The 12,508-nt window shown below is 51.2% G+C and overlaps 1 protein-coding gene across 29 annotated transcripts in view; it reads right to left on the bottom strand.

Moving 5' to 3' along the window:
- FANCA (FA complementation group A) overlaps window positions 1-12,508 on the bottom strand; it is a 74,618-nt gene that overhangs the window by 38,504 nt on the left and 23,606 nt on the right. For 21 of the 29 annotated variants that reach the window (XR_002519370.2, XR_004179690.1, XR_004179692.1 and 18 more), the window contains exons 12-20: window positions 10,309-10,385; window positions 9,748-9,889; window positions 9,212-9,345; window positions 5,233-5,343; window positions 3,441-3,536; window positions 3,293-3,352; window positions 2,261-2,349; window positions 1,438-1,498; window positions 1,296-1,345 (exon numbers count right to left, since the gene is read on the bottom strand). Coding sequence is in view for 18 of the 29 variants with exons in the window: in XM_031658016.1 (XP_031513876.1) it covers window positions 1,296-1,345; window positions 1,438-1,498; window positions 2,261-2,349; window positions 3,293-3,352; window positions 3,441-3,536; window positions 5,233-5,343; window positions 9,212-9,345; window positions 9,748-9,889; window positions 10,309-10,385 (820 nt within the window). In the remaining 11 variants the exon portion in view is untranslated. Of the gene's footprint in view, window positions 1-1,208; window positions 1,346-1,437; window positions 1,499-2,260; window positions 2,350-3,292; window positions 3,353-3,440; window positions 3,537-5,232; window positions 5,433-9,211; window positions 9,346-9,747; window positions 9,890-10,308; window positions 10,386-12,508 lie in introns of those variants that run through there. The other 8 variants (XR_004179696.1, XR_004179697.1, XM_031658012.1 and 5 more) reach the window with 8 other exon arrangements.

Genomic DNA, 12,508 nt, shown 5'->3' with positions numbered 1-12,508 from the left:
ACCGTGTTAGCCAGGATGGTCTGGATCTCCTGACTTCGTGATCCGCCCGCCTCCGCCTCCCAAAGTGCTGGGATTACAGGCGTGAGCCACCGTGCCCGGCCTCTTTTTGATCTTCTTATAGGTCCCAGAACTTTAAAAATTTTGCTGGAATATAGGACTTATACTTTCCTATTTCTTCCAAGAAATAAGAAGATACTTTTGTGATAGCAACCAACTTTCTAGATAGCAGCCTGCAATGTAAGTGACCCAGGGATACCTTATTATTCTAAACAAGAACTTCTAGGTCTACCCTAAAGGTGTGCAGCATGAGGCTTTCCCAGAGCTCTCTTTGATTTTCCTTCAGTTCTCCTCTTTGCACAATCATTATGTACTGAAACATTTTCTTTCTTTTTTTTTTTTTTTTTTGAGACGGAGTCTCGCTCTGCCGCCCAGGCTGGAGTGCAGGGGCCGGATCTCGGCTCACTGCAAGCTCTGCCTCCCGGGTTCACGCCATTCTCCTGCCTCAGCCTCCCGAGTAGCTGGGACTACAGGCGCCCGCCACGTCGCCCAGCTAGTTTTTTGTATTTTTTAGTAGAGACGGGGTTTCACCGTGTTAGCCAGGATGGTCTCGATCTCCCGACCTCGTGATCCGCCCGTCTCGGCCTCCCAAAGTGCTGGGATTACAGGCTTGAGCCACCGCGCCCAGCCCGAAACATTTTCTTTCACTGAAGAATGACACAGCCGGGCACGGTGGCTCATGCCTGTAATCCCAGCACTCTGGGAGGCCGAGCTGGGTGGATCATCTTCTGAGGTCAGGAGTTCAAGACCAGCCTGGCCAACATGGCAAAACCCCGTCTCCACTAAAAATACAGCAATTACCAGGGCGTGGTAGTGCACACCTGTAATCCCAGCTACTCAGGAGGCTGAGGCAGGAGAATTGCTCCAACCCAGGAGGCAGAGCTTGCAGTGAGCCAAGATCGTGCAATTGCACTCCAGCCTGGGCTACAAAGTGAGACTCCATCTAAAAACAAACAAAAAAAATTAGCCAGGCACAGGCTTGTAATCCCAGCTACTCAGGAGGCTGAGGCAGGAGAATCGCTTGAACCTAAGAGGTGGAGGTTGCAGTGAGCCGAGATCTCGCCTCTGTACTCCAAGCCTGGGTGACAGAGCGAGTCTCCGTCTTAAAAAAAATAGTAACCAACTAATTTTGGAGCCAATATTTTATATCAAATTTCTCTACAGAAGAGCCACAAATCTTCGCATTGTCAGAAGAAACCTGGAAGCACAGCTGTCCCCTTCCAGCCGTGGCTGCATACCTCTTCAGAGACTCTATAAACGCCACACGGGAGTCAGGGACTTTGGGGAGCTGTGGGAAGAGAAGAGCCCTGTGAGAGGCTGACAAGCAAAGTCCTTGCTTTCTACACAACTGGTCATGAACTCATGGAGACGCATACTGACCACTCGAGGTGTGAGCAGGGCAGGGAGGAAGTGGGACACGTAGTAAGGCCTCCTGAATATGCTGCAAAACAGAGAAGCAGACAGTGCATAGGTGAGTGCAGCGAAAAGGCAATTCCCACAGACAGTGACTGGTGTTTCAGAGAGTGGACCGCGAGGGCTTATTCCAAAGCCACGATGCATTATGAAGCCTTCTTGCGCACAGTTCTGAGACAAGGCATGTGTGGGGCAGGACCACATTCCGCCTGCTCCCCGGGCATGAACGTGGAGCCTGGATCAATCTGAGGCCATGAGGACCATGTAAGGTCCATTTGGGGCAATTTCCTTGGAGCTAATTTCAAAACGCTGGGAGCTGCAATCAGCTCATCCACACGGGTAACCACCGGAATTCCAGATGTTTTGGGATCACAACAAATTGAATAAAGCTGTGCTATTCAGCTCTCTATTACTGACTCCATATTGGTCACGAAGAAGGCATTGATAAAAAAAAATCATCAGGGCCCCACTGTCTTCCCTCCCAGTGCAAGCACTTCCTGTCAGCTGTTTCAGCATTGGGGGGCATCACCTGCTTTTACAGAGGAAAACATGTTTCGTGGCAAATGTATAGCTCTTGACCTCAGCCCGTATCCCCTCACGGCAGGATCCTCGATGTGACATTTACAGCCCTGACTCCTGTCTCTCCATGAATAGACAGTGGCCAACCTGCCCCATGTGGCTCTGAGCAGACCTGGGACACACTCAGAAGAGCCCCAAGACACTGACAGGCATCAGAGCGGAGTCTGCACACATTGCAGCCACCAGCGGCCCTTTGGGCAGCCCAGCCTACCTGGCCTCCATGACGGTAACTGGGATTTTCCCCGTATGCTCAAACACCATGACGGCCTTTTCAACATCCTGAAGAGCTTGGCTGTGGGGCTGGTTCCCACACAGGGAGGAAGGGAAAAAGAACAGAGGACTTTAAAGAAAAGAAAGTGAGCAGTGAAGGCCACACTCAACCTGTGCTTCCTTGATGCAAAGACTCTGTACAAATTAAAGGTAAAGGCCCACATGGTGTGTCCACAGCAGGGACCCTGGAGCACTCCACAATGTCCCAAAATACCAGCAAGACAGGGGAAGGAACAACACTGCCGCTTCCACACACACAAAGCTCAGACCCGGCGATGTGCAGCGCTCATCAAGACAGCTCAGCTCTGCTGAGAGCCTGCCGTGAGCCTCTTTCATGCCTCTAGGAGACTAAAGAGTTGAAAGTAAAGATTTCGGCCGGGCGCAGTGGCTCATGCCTGTAATCCCAGCACTTTGGGAGGCAGAGGCGGGTGGATCATGAGGTCAGGAGATCGAGACAATCCTGGCTAACACAGTGAAACCCCATCTCTACTAAAAACACAAAAAATCAGCCGGGCGTGGTGGTAGGCACCTGTAGTCCCAGCTACTTGGGGGGCTGAGACAGGAGAATGGCGTGCACCTGGGAGGCGGAGCTTACAGTGAGCCGAGATTGGGCCACTGCACTCCAGCCTGGGCGACAGAGCAAGACTCCGACTCCAAAGAAAAAAAGTTCACTTTTCTGTGATTCAGAGAAAAACATGAGCAACCACCTCTCCATTCAACTCCACATGAACCAAGGTCTCCTGAAAGGACAAATTTACTGCAGCGTGAGGTGCTTCATTCCCACACACAGTAACTCTTTCCACACACACAAGGTGGGACAAGGCAAAACAAAGGCCCCCAGAGCCTAGTCCCCAGCTGTGCCCAAGGCAAGACTAGACGTAAAAGCTCAAGCTCAACTCAAGAGTCAAAGGAAACTGGACTTTGCATGGTGGGCGTGACTGGCTGAGACCCTGCAGGGCTCAAGCAACGTTACCTCAGTAATGTCCCCAGCTGATGACAAATCCTCATAGAGTCCCATGCTTTCTATAGAAACCTTCAGAGAAGAGACAGAATGAGAACAAGAAAACAAAGCAGTTTCTGCCGGGACAGGTGTGAGGAGTGGGCACGGAGGGGCAGCTTGCCTTGAGGTCGGCCAGCCGTGTCTTGGCCAATGAGATGTAGTCTGTGAGGAGGGAGCGGTACTTGCTGGGAACGAGGGGAGGGTGGAGAATGTGCACCTGAGGATAGATGGCAGAGTGCAGCACCATTAGTCTGGGAACTGCCTGGACTCCAGGGAGGCCACAATTCACTTCCAACATCCACAGTGCTGAGTAGAGAAACACGGCCCTTTACAGACTTACGAGTATGCAAAGCAAACCATTAGTAAAATTAAAACACAAGCCAGGTGCAGTGGCTCATTCCTGTAATCCCAGCACTTTGGGAGGCCAAGATGGGCGGATCACGAGGTCAGGAGATTGAGACCATCCTGGCTAACATGGTGAAACCCCATCTCTACTAAAAATACAAAAAATTAGCCAGGCGTGGTGGCGGGTGCCTGTAGTCCCAGCTACTCAGGAGGCTGAGGCAAGAGAAAGGCGTGAACCGGGGAGGCGGAGCTTGCAATGAGCCGAGATCATGCCACTGCACTCCAGTCTAGGCGACACAGCGAGACTCTGTATGCTTCCCCAGGTGAAAAACAAAGAAATTCTAATGTAGTTGGTCCTCCAAGTCCTGGGTGGCTCACTGGGGAAACCAGGGATGTACAATCCTAGCAGCAGCAGGAACTGGCTGGCCCACCTGCAGCTCCACGCCTTTGGCTTCCTGGTCAAAGGGGACAGAGGAGACACTGCATTTTTTTTTTTTTTTGGAGAGGGAGTTTTGCTGTTGTTGCCCAGGCTGGAGTGCAGTGGCGCGGTCTCGGCTGCAACCTCCACCTCCCCAGTTCAAGCGATTCTCCTGCCTCAGCCTCCAAGTAGGTGGGATTACAGGCATGTGCCACCACACCAGGCTAATTTTGTATTTTTAGTAGAGATGGGGTTTCTCCATGTTGGTCAGGCTGGTGTCGAACTCCTGACCTCAAGTGATCTGCCCTCCTCAGCCTCCAAAAGTGCTGGGATTACAGGTGTGAGCCACCACGCCCGGCCAATTTTCTTAAAAGATGAGGGTCAGGCTGGGCACAGTGGCTCATGCCTGTAATCCCAGCACTTTGGGAGGCCAAGGCAGAAGGATCACTTGAGCTCAGTTCAAGACCAGCCTGGGCAACATAGCAAGTACTCCATTTGTACTAAGAAAAAGAAAAAACACCAGCCAGGTTTGCTGGTGTGCGCCTAGAGTCCCAACTACTCAGGAGGCTGAGGTGGGAGAATTGCTTGACCTGGGAGGTGTAGGCTACAGTGAGTTATGATGGCAACACTGCACTCCAGCCTGGGCAACAGAGTGAGACTGTCTCAAAAAAAAAAAAAAAAAAAAAAAAAGCCAAAATGAGTCCCTAACACCTCACTGCAGTACAGCTTCCTCCTCCTGCATCATTGGGCGCTGAGAATGCCTCTCCACGTCACCACTCAGACCTGCTCGCTGTTTTGAGGGAGGAAGGGAAAAAGAACAGAGGACTTTAAAGAGAAGAAAATGAGCAGTGAAGGCCACACCCAACTGTGTTGAGCGGGTCTATCTACCCACCTCCTTGGCCTAGAGGAGAAAAGAGTTTCTGAGAGTTTGCCATTACTGGCACACATGCCCTCACTTTGTGTCCACACGGATACCCCCAGCTGCAATGTTTGTGTTGTTTCACCATAAACTGCTTGGGGAAGGGGAGGGGCCTGGCTGAGAGGCTCAGAGCAGATCTGCAGGAGGCTCTTGGGGAGGCCAAGGCAGTCCTCAGATTGAGTAGGTGAGCAGAAGCACCAGAAATCATGGATATGGCAGCCAGCTTCTCACCTGCAGGTACCGGGGGGACTCAAAAGGCACGAGGTCTGACAAGAACGTAAACAGGAAGACCAGTGCCTTCTTGCTGCAGCCATGGTAGCCTCGCGTGCTCCCAAAGGAGGCCTGTGTGGAGAGAAGAGCGTGAAGCCCAGGACAGCCAGGCGCGGCTGCACCACCTAGGCAGTGTCTGGGCTGCTTCTCTAGTCTGTCTCCTGAACAGAAAGGAAAAAAGAGAAACAACCAAAAGTCACTGTGGCTCACACATTTACAGATGGCATGGCTGTGCTTTGATTAAACAGAAGATCTAAAAGTTATTCAAAGAAAAGCAGTTAAAAATAATTAGCTATAACAAACACTGATGGTATCCTTTTGGGATCCTTGGGGTACAATTTGTTAAATGCCCTAAGAAGTGTTTATGCACAGCAAACAAACTGATTTTGTGGGATGAAGCCGCTTCTGAACACACTTTAACTTCTAACCTCATCCATCAGTGGACAGATCACTGCAAGAGAGGTGCATAAGGAAAACAGGCCAAGGAGGGCCACCCCTCAGACAGTGACACTGCAAGACCCCAGCAGAGCAAGCATGGAACATGAGCAAACCCTTCCAGGAACGAAGGGGGCTGCAGCAAGGTCCTGGGGGCTGCAGTCAGTCAGGGAGGGAAGGAAGATTTTAAATGGGCATGGCCCTGAACGCATCACAAGTGAACCTGCAGAGAGAATGTGTACCTCTGTGAAAACGGAGCCACTTACTGCAAAACCGCACGAGCTCCTGCTGCCCTGGCCCCGGGTGAGAGCACAGGAGATCCTGGTGGCCCCGTGAGAGCACAGGAGATCCTGGTGGCCCCGTGTGAGAGCACAGGAGATCCTGGTGGCCCCGTGTGAGAGCACAGGAGATCCTGGTGGCCCCGTGTGAGCACAGGAGATCCTGGTGGCCCCGTGTGAGCGCACAGGAGATCCTGGTGAAAGCTCAGCGAGTTAATATCCATCAGGAAACCTGAACTGCAACTGGAACTGAAGGCTCACCTTGGTCTTTCTGAAAGCGTGCAACATTGTGTACTTTTTTTTTTTTTTTTTTTTTGGAGACAGAGTCTGGCTCTGTTGCTCAGGCTGGAGTGCAGTGGCGGAATCTTGACTCACTGCAACATCTGCCCCCCAGATTTGAGGGATTCTCCTGCCTCCCTAGTAGCTGAGATTACAGGCATTTGCCACCACTCCCAGCTTTTTTTTTTTTCTTTTTGAGAGACAGTCTCGCTCTGTCACCCAGGCTGCAGTGCAGTGGTGCAGTCAGGGCTCACTGCAACCTGCACCTCCCGGGTTCAAGCGATTCTCCTGCCTCAGCCTCCTGAGTAGCTGGATTATAGGCACCCACCACCACACCCAGTTAAATTTTGTATTTTTGGTACAGACGGGGTTTTGCCATGTTGCTAAGGGTGGTCTCGAACTACTGGGCTCAAGCGATCTGCCTGCCTCATCCTCCTACAGTGCTGGGATTTGCCCTCAAAAGTAAAAAGTAAAACAGATGTTCAGGCCAGGTTCGGTGGCTCATGCCTGTAATCCCAGCACTTTGCGAGGCTAAGTGGAGCGGATCACGAAATCAAGAGATCAAGACCATCCTGGCCAACATGGTGAAACCCCATCTCTACTAAAATTACAAAAATTAGCCAGGTGTGGTGGTGTGCACCTGTAGTCCCAGCTGCTTGGGAGGTTGAGGCAGGAGAATCACTGGAACCCAGGAGGCGGGAGTTGCAGTGAGTCGAGAACACGCCACTTCACTCCAGCCTGGTGACAGAGAGGGACTCCATCTCAAAAACAAAACAAAACAAAAACAAATGTTCAAAGACTGAATATGCATATATACATTTATCAAAACTCATATAACTGTCGGGACATGGTGGTTCAGGCCTGTAATCCCAGTGCTTTGGAGGTTGAGGTGGGGGGATCGCTTAAGGCCAGGAATCCAAGACCAGCCTGGGCAACACAGTATGATGTATTTACAAAAAAAAAAGTTTTTTAATTTGCTGAGTGTGGCGGCACACACCTGTAGTCCCAGTGACTCTGGAAGCTGAGGCAGGAGGACTGCTTGACCCCAGGAAGTCAAGGCTGCAGTGAGCTATGATCATGCCACTGTACTCCAGCCTGGGCAACAGAGCAACACCCAGTCTCTTAAAACACAAAAAGAAACAAACAAAAAACCTCATTCAATGGTACACTTACATTGGATACATTTTATTATTTCATTTCAACTATATTTTGATAAAGTTGATTTGAAAAGGTAAAAGAAAAAGCAAACAAAACGAAAACAAAAAAAAAAAGCCAACAAAACGAAAACAAAAAGAAAAAGCAAATAAAACCAAAACAGCACCATCAACACAGCACTCCAGAGTGTCCTCTCCCAACGGTCGCCGTGGGAACCGAGGAACGAGAGACCCTGGGAGACCCATGAACTTGTGACCTGAGCACCAGGTGGACCCAACTGTCGCCGTGGGAACCGAGGAACGAGAGACCCTGGGATACCCATGAACTCGTGACCTGAACACCAGGTGGACTCTGGCACAAATCTCTCAGCACCTCACTAAGGACAGAGCAAATGCCTCTCCTCTTAGTTTAGTGGAAGCCCCAGGCCAACTCGGCAGAGCTGGGGAGAGCCTGAGGGCAGGTGAGAAAGAACTTTAAGGAATAAAAATGAGCTGATGCCGCACCAATCCCCACCTTCTCCCAACACGAACAGATGCAGCTCAGCCTGCTGTGCAGCCTCACCTCCTCAGAAGGCCCCAGGGAGGAGCAGGCACTAGCAGTCATGATGGCTATGCAGGCATGTGGCTCTTTAAAATTTCAGGGAGCTGAGACTCCTACAAAGAGGCAACTACTTCACCAAGGTGGTGATGGCCGGCAAACTGAATCCTTTTTTTTTTTTTTTTGAGACAGAGCCTTGCTCTGTCTCACAGGCTGGAGTGTAAGTAATGCAATTCCAGCTCATCGCAGCCTCAACCACCTAGCCTCAAGCAATCATCCTGCCTCAGCCCGTAAGCAGCTGGGACCAGAGGTGCTTACCATCACACCCAGCTAATTGTTACATTCTGTAGAGACGGAGGTGTTACTGTGCTACCCAGGCTGATCTTGAACTCCTGGGCTCAAGCAATCGTCCTGCCTAGGCCTCCCAAAGTGCTGAGATTACAGGCATGAGCCACTGTACCTGGTCCGAACCCAAAACTTCTACAAAAAATACAAATATGAGCCGGGCGTGGTAGCGCACGCCTGTAATCCCAGCTACTCAGGAGTTTAAGGCAGGAGAATTGCTTAAAACTGGGGGGTGGAGGTTGCAGTGAGCCGAGAAGGTGAGCTTTCTGCACCACTGCACTCCAGCCTCGGTGACACAGGAAGGCTCCGCGTCAAAAAAAAAAAAAAAAAAAAGGGAAAATAAGAGACACTGTATAATGTGCAAAAAGCAATAGCCACGTCTGTGTCCCCCTTTCCTGATTTCAGTAATTTTCTTCTTTTTCTTTTTGGGATGAAGTCTCCTTCTGTCACCCAGGCTGGAGTACAGTGGTGCAATTACAGCTCACTGCAGTCTTGATCTCCCAGGCTCAAGTAATCCTCACATCTCAGCCTCCTGAGTAACTAGGACCACAGGTATCTGCGACCACACCTGCATAGTTTTCTTTGGTTTTTTGTGTGTGTTTTTGGTGTTTCTTGGTGGAGATGAGGTCTCCCTGTGGTGTCCAGGCTTGACCTCACTAATTTTCTTATAAAAGACAGTAGGAGGCTCCATCAAGTAAGTGAGACAGAAACCAGGGGAAGGGGCCAAGGCCCCAACAGGGAGAATCCAGGCCCTTCAGCACACACAGAGGAAGATCTGCTGAGGCCACTTGGCAAAGTTGACAGCAAGATTGTTCACTCTCATGACAGAGTTAGGTAGGGACAGCATGGTCTCCACTCCCAGGCCTTCTGGGAAGATCAGGTGTTAGGTAGCCGAGTGGCAGGTCACTTACCTTGAACCAGTCTGCATATGACTGGAACGCAGAGGGGCCCTCCAGTGCTGCCTGGCGCACAACCAGGAACGCAGTGACCATGCTGTCCAGCTGGCAGCTCTCGAATGCCTGGGCCATCAAACGCGCCACCCAGTCTAGTTAAGAACCATGACATAGTCACAGCAAGGCAAGGGCAGCCAGCAGAAAGACAATGTGAGCTGTGCTGGGTGATCAGGTATTCCAGTAGGAGAATGTGCATACCCAAACACCAAGTTTTAAAAGACTAGACAGCAATCACAGCATGTCAAGCACAAACCACTAGAGACTTGAATGAAGCAGCAGTGCACACTCTGGCCTGTCAGAGCAGCAGTCAGTGCTTATGGAAGTGTCCAACGAAGACCGTTCCATGGACATGAGGCACTACAGGTTCCGGGCAGGTAGGGAAGGGCTTCACTGAGAGGCTCACCCACAGTCAGCTGGGACTCTGCTGACACCAGTGCTCAAATCGCACCCCCACACACTCTGACCAGCACCACCGGGCTCTCGTGAAGGCTCACCTTCAAGTAGCTGCTGCGCTTCTGGAAAGCAGACAACCAGTGCAGATACAAAGGAGAGCACTCGCTGCCAGTGAACCTCTTGCGTTTCCAGAACTTCTTGCAAATGGCCAACCAACTCCTCTGGACTCAGCATCACAAAGAGCTGAAATAAAAGTGTCCGCTCCCTTCAATATCAAAGCAAACCAGTGTGGGACAGATGACCCCTCACCTCCCTCCCAGCCGGTAGCCACCGCAGCCCCCTCACTTCCCACTGCAAAGGTAACACGTGGAGCTGTGACAGCTCACACAGTGACATCTCTCCCCTCACAGTGGCGTCTCTCCCCTCACTGTGCTCAGCACTGGTTGGAGAGAATCCTCCTTATCTCAAGGAGGAGGTGCTCAGCCCAACTGACAAGTTCAGTCTCCTGAACCGATGGTGGCCTCAATGAGGACAGCCATGTCTCACTAGACATCCCTGAACCTCCCGATGTGCCGTCCGCGGCAGGCAGCATGACACGGACTCGGCAGATCTTAATCCCCCACCACGAGCTCGGCAGCAGGTCTCATACCACCTCCACTCACCCTGCGGTACAGTGCGGTGAGCAGAGGGTGCGTCCGCGCAAAGCTCCACTCTCTCTGCATCTGAACAGCATCAGATGCTGCATGGGGAGAAAGAGACAAAAACTTCAAGTCAGAGATCAAGAAGCTGTGGGTTTTGTTTTTGGACAGGGTCTCACTATCACCCAGGCTGGAGTGCAGTGCTCACCACAGCCTCAACCTCCCTGGCTCAAGCCATCCACCTGCCTCAGTCTCCCAAGTAGCTGCGACCACAGGCGTGTGCCACCATAACCCAGATACTTTTTGTATTTTTTTGAAATTTTTTGAGATGGAGTCTCGCTGTGTCGCACAAGCTGGAGTACAGTGTCACAATCTCCACTCACTGCAAGCTCCACCTCCTGGGTCCAAGTGATTCTCCTGCCTCAGCCCCCCGAGTATCTGGGACTACAGGCGCCTGCCGCCACACCCTGCTAATTTTTGTATTTTTAGTAGAGACGGGGTTTCATTATGTTGGCCAGGCTGGTCTCGAACTCCTGACCTCATGATCCGCCCGCCTCGGCCTCCCAAAGTGCTGGGATTACAGGCATGAGCCACTGCTCCTGGTCAAAAAGTTGTATTTCAAAGCTTCAGTGTGAAAACAGATATTAATATGTACTTTTTCAATTATTAAAGTTCACCATCTCCCTGTTTGTTGCCTATTTGTTCTATCATCAATTCTGTTTATCAAGCCCAGTCAGTTACTTGTAATGCTTTGTCATATTCACAATCAATATTTCCCAACGGACCAACTGCATTTCAACCTTCCTGCTTCTAAACTGTCAATAAGGCCAGGAACGGCAGCTCACGCCTGTAATCCCAGCACTTTGGGAGGCCAAGGTGGGTGGATCACGAGGCCTAGACCAGCCTGGCCAAGATGGTGAAACCCTGTCTCTACTCAAAATACAAAAAGAAGCCGGGCATGGTGGCAGGCACCTCTAATTCCAGCTACTCGGGAGGTTCGGGCAGGGAACTGCTTGAACCCGGGAGGCGGAGGTTGCAGTGAGCCAAGATCGCGCCACCACGCTCCAGCCTGGGTGACAGAGCAAGACTCTGTCTCAAAAGCAAAAAAATTGAATACATAAAATAAAATAAACTGTCAATAAACCAATCATGGTGGGGATAAAATAACTGTCAACAACCCAATTATGGTGGGGATGCTGTTCAAAGGAAGCTCAGCTCAGCCAAGTGATGACAAAGCCCCGAGCACCTCACAGCACCTGTCGGGAGCCATCCATGCATCCCTCGTCCTCCCCCCGTCACCCACTTCCTGCCTGAGCATCTACCCTGGGGATATGCCAGACACAGAGAAAGCTCAAAGTGTCCATCTTGGCCCCACTCGTAAGAGTGGAATCTCAGAAACAGTCTGTCATACATGGGTGACAGGACACCCACTGGGCAGACAATGCCCGGGCCATCAAACGCGACACCCAGTCTAGTTGAGAACCATCACACAGTCCCAGCAAGGCAAGGGCAGCCAGCAGAAAGATAATGTGAGTTGTGCTGGGTGATCAGGTATTCCAGCAGAAGGTGCATACCCAAACACCAAGTTTTAAAAGACTAGACAGCAGCTGGGCACAGTGGCTCATGCCTGTAATCCCAGCACTTTGGGAGGCCGAGGCGGGTGGATTACCTGAGGTCAGGAGTTCAAGACCAGCGTGGCCAACATGGTCAAATCCCTCTCTACTAAAAATACAAAATTTAGCCAGGCATGGTGGCACACGCCTGTAATCCCAGCTACTTGGGAGGCTGAACCAGGAGAACGTTTGAACCCGGGAGGTGGAGGCTGCAGTGAGCCGAGATCACACCACTGCACTCCAGCCTGTGCAACAGAGCGAAACTCCGTCTCCAATAAAGAAGTAAATAAAAAGATACTTCTATTTTAGGCTGGGTGCGGTGGCTCACGCCTGTAATGCCAACACCTCAACACTTTGGGAGGCCGAGCTGGGCGGAGCACCTGAGGTCAGGAATTTGAGACCAGCCTGTCCAACATGGTGAACGGCCACCTCTACTAAAAATACAAAAAATTAGTCGGGTATGGTGGCTGGTGCCTGTAGTCCCAGCTACTTGGGAGGGTGAGATACGAGAATTGCTTGAACCTGGGAGGCGGAGATTGCAGTGAGCTGAGATTGTGTCACTGCACCCCAGCCTGGGCAAGTGAGTAAGACTCCGACTCAAAAAAAAAAAA

This window comes from Papio anubis, chromosome 18 (assembly GCF_008728515.1).
Source record: "Papio anubis isolate 15944 chromosome 18, Panubis1.0, whole genome shotgun sequence".
Lineage (NCBI taxonomy): Eukaryota > Metazoa > Chordata > Mammalia > Primates > Cercopithecidae > Papio > Papio anubis.
The sequence above is the reverse complement of the archived record's forward strand: the minus strand, read 5'-3'. Positions and strand labels throughout refer to the sequence as shown.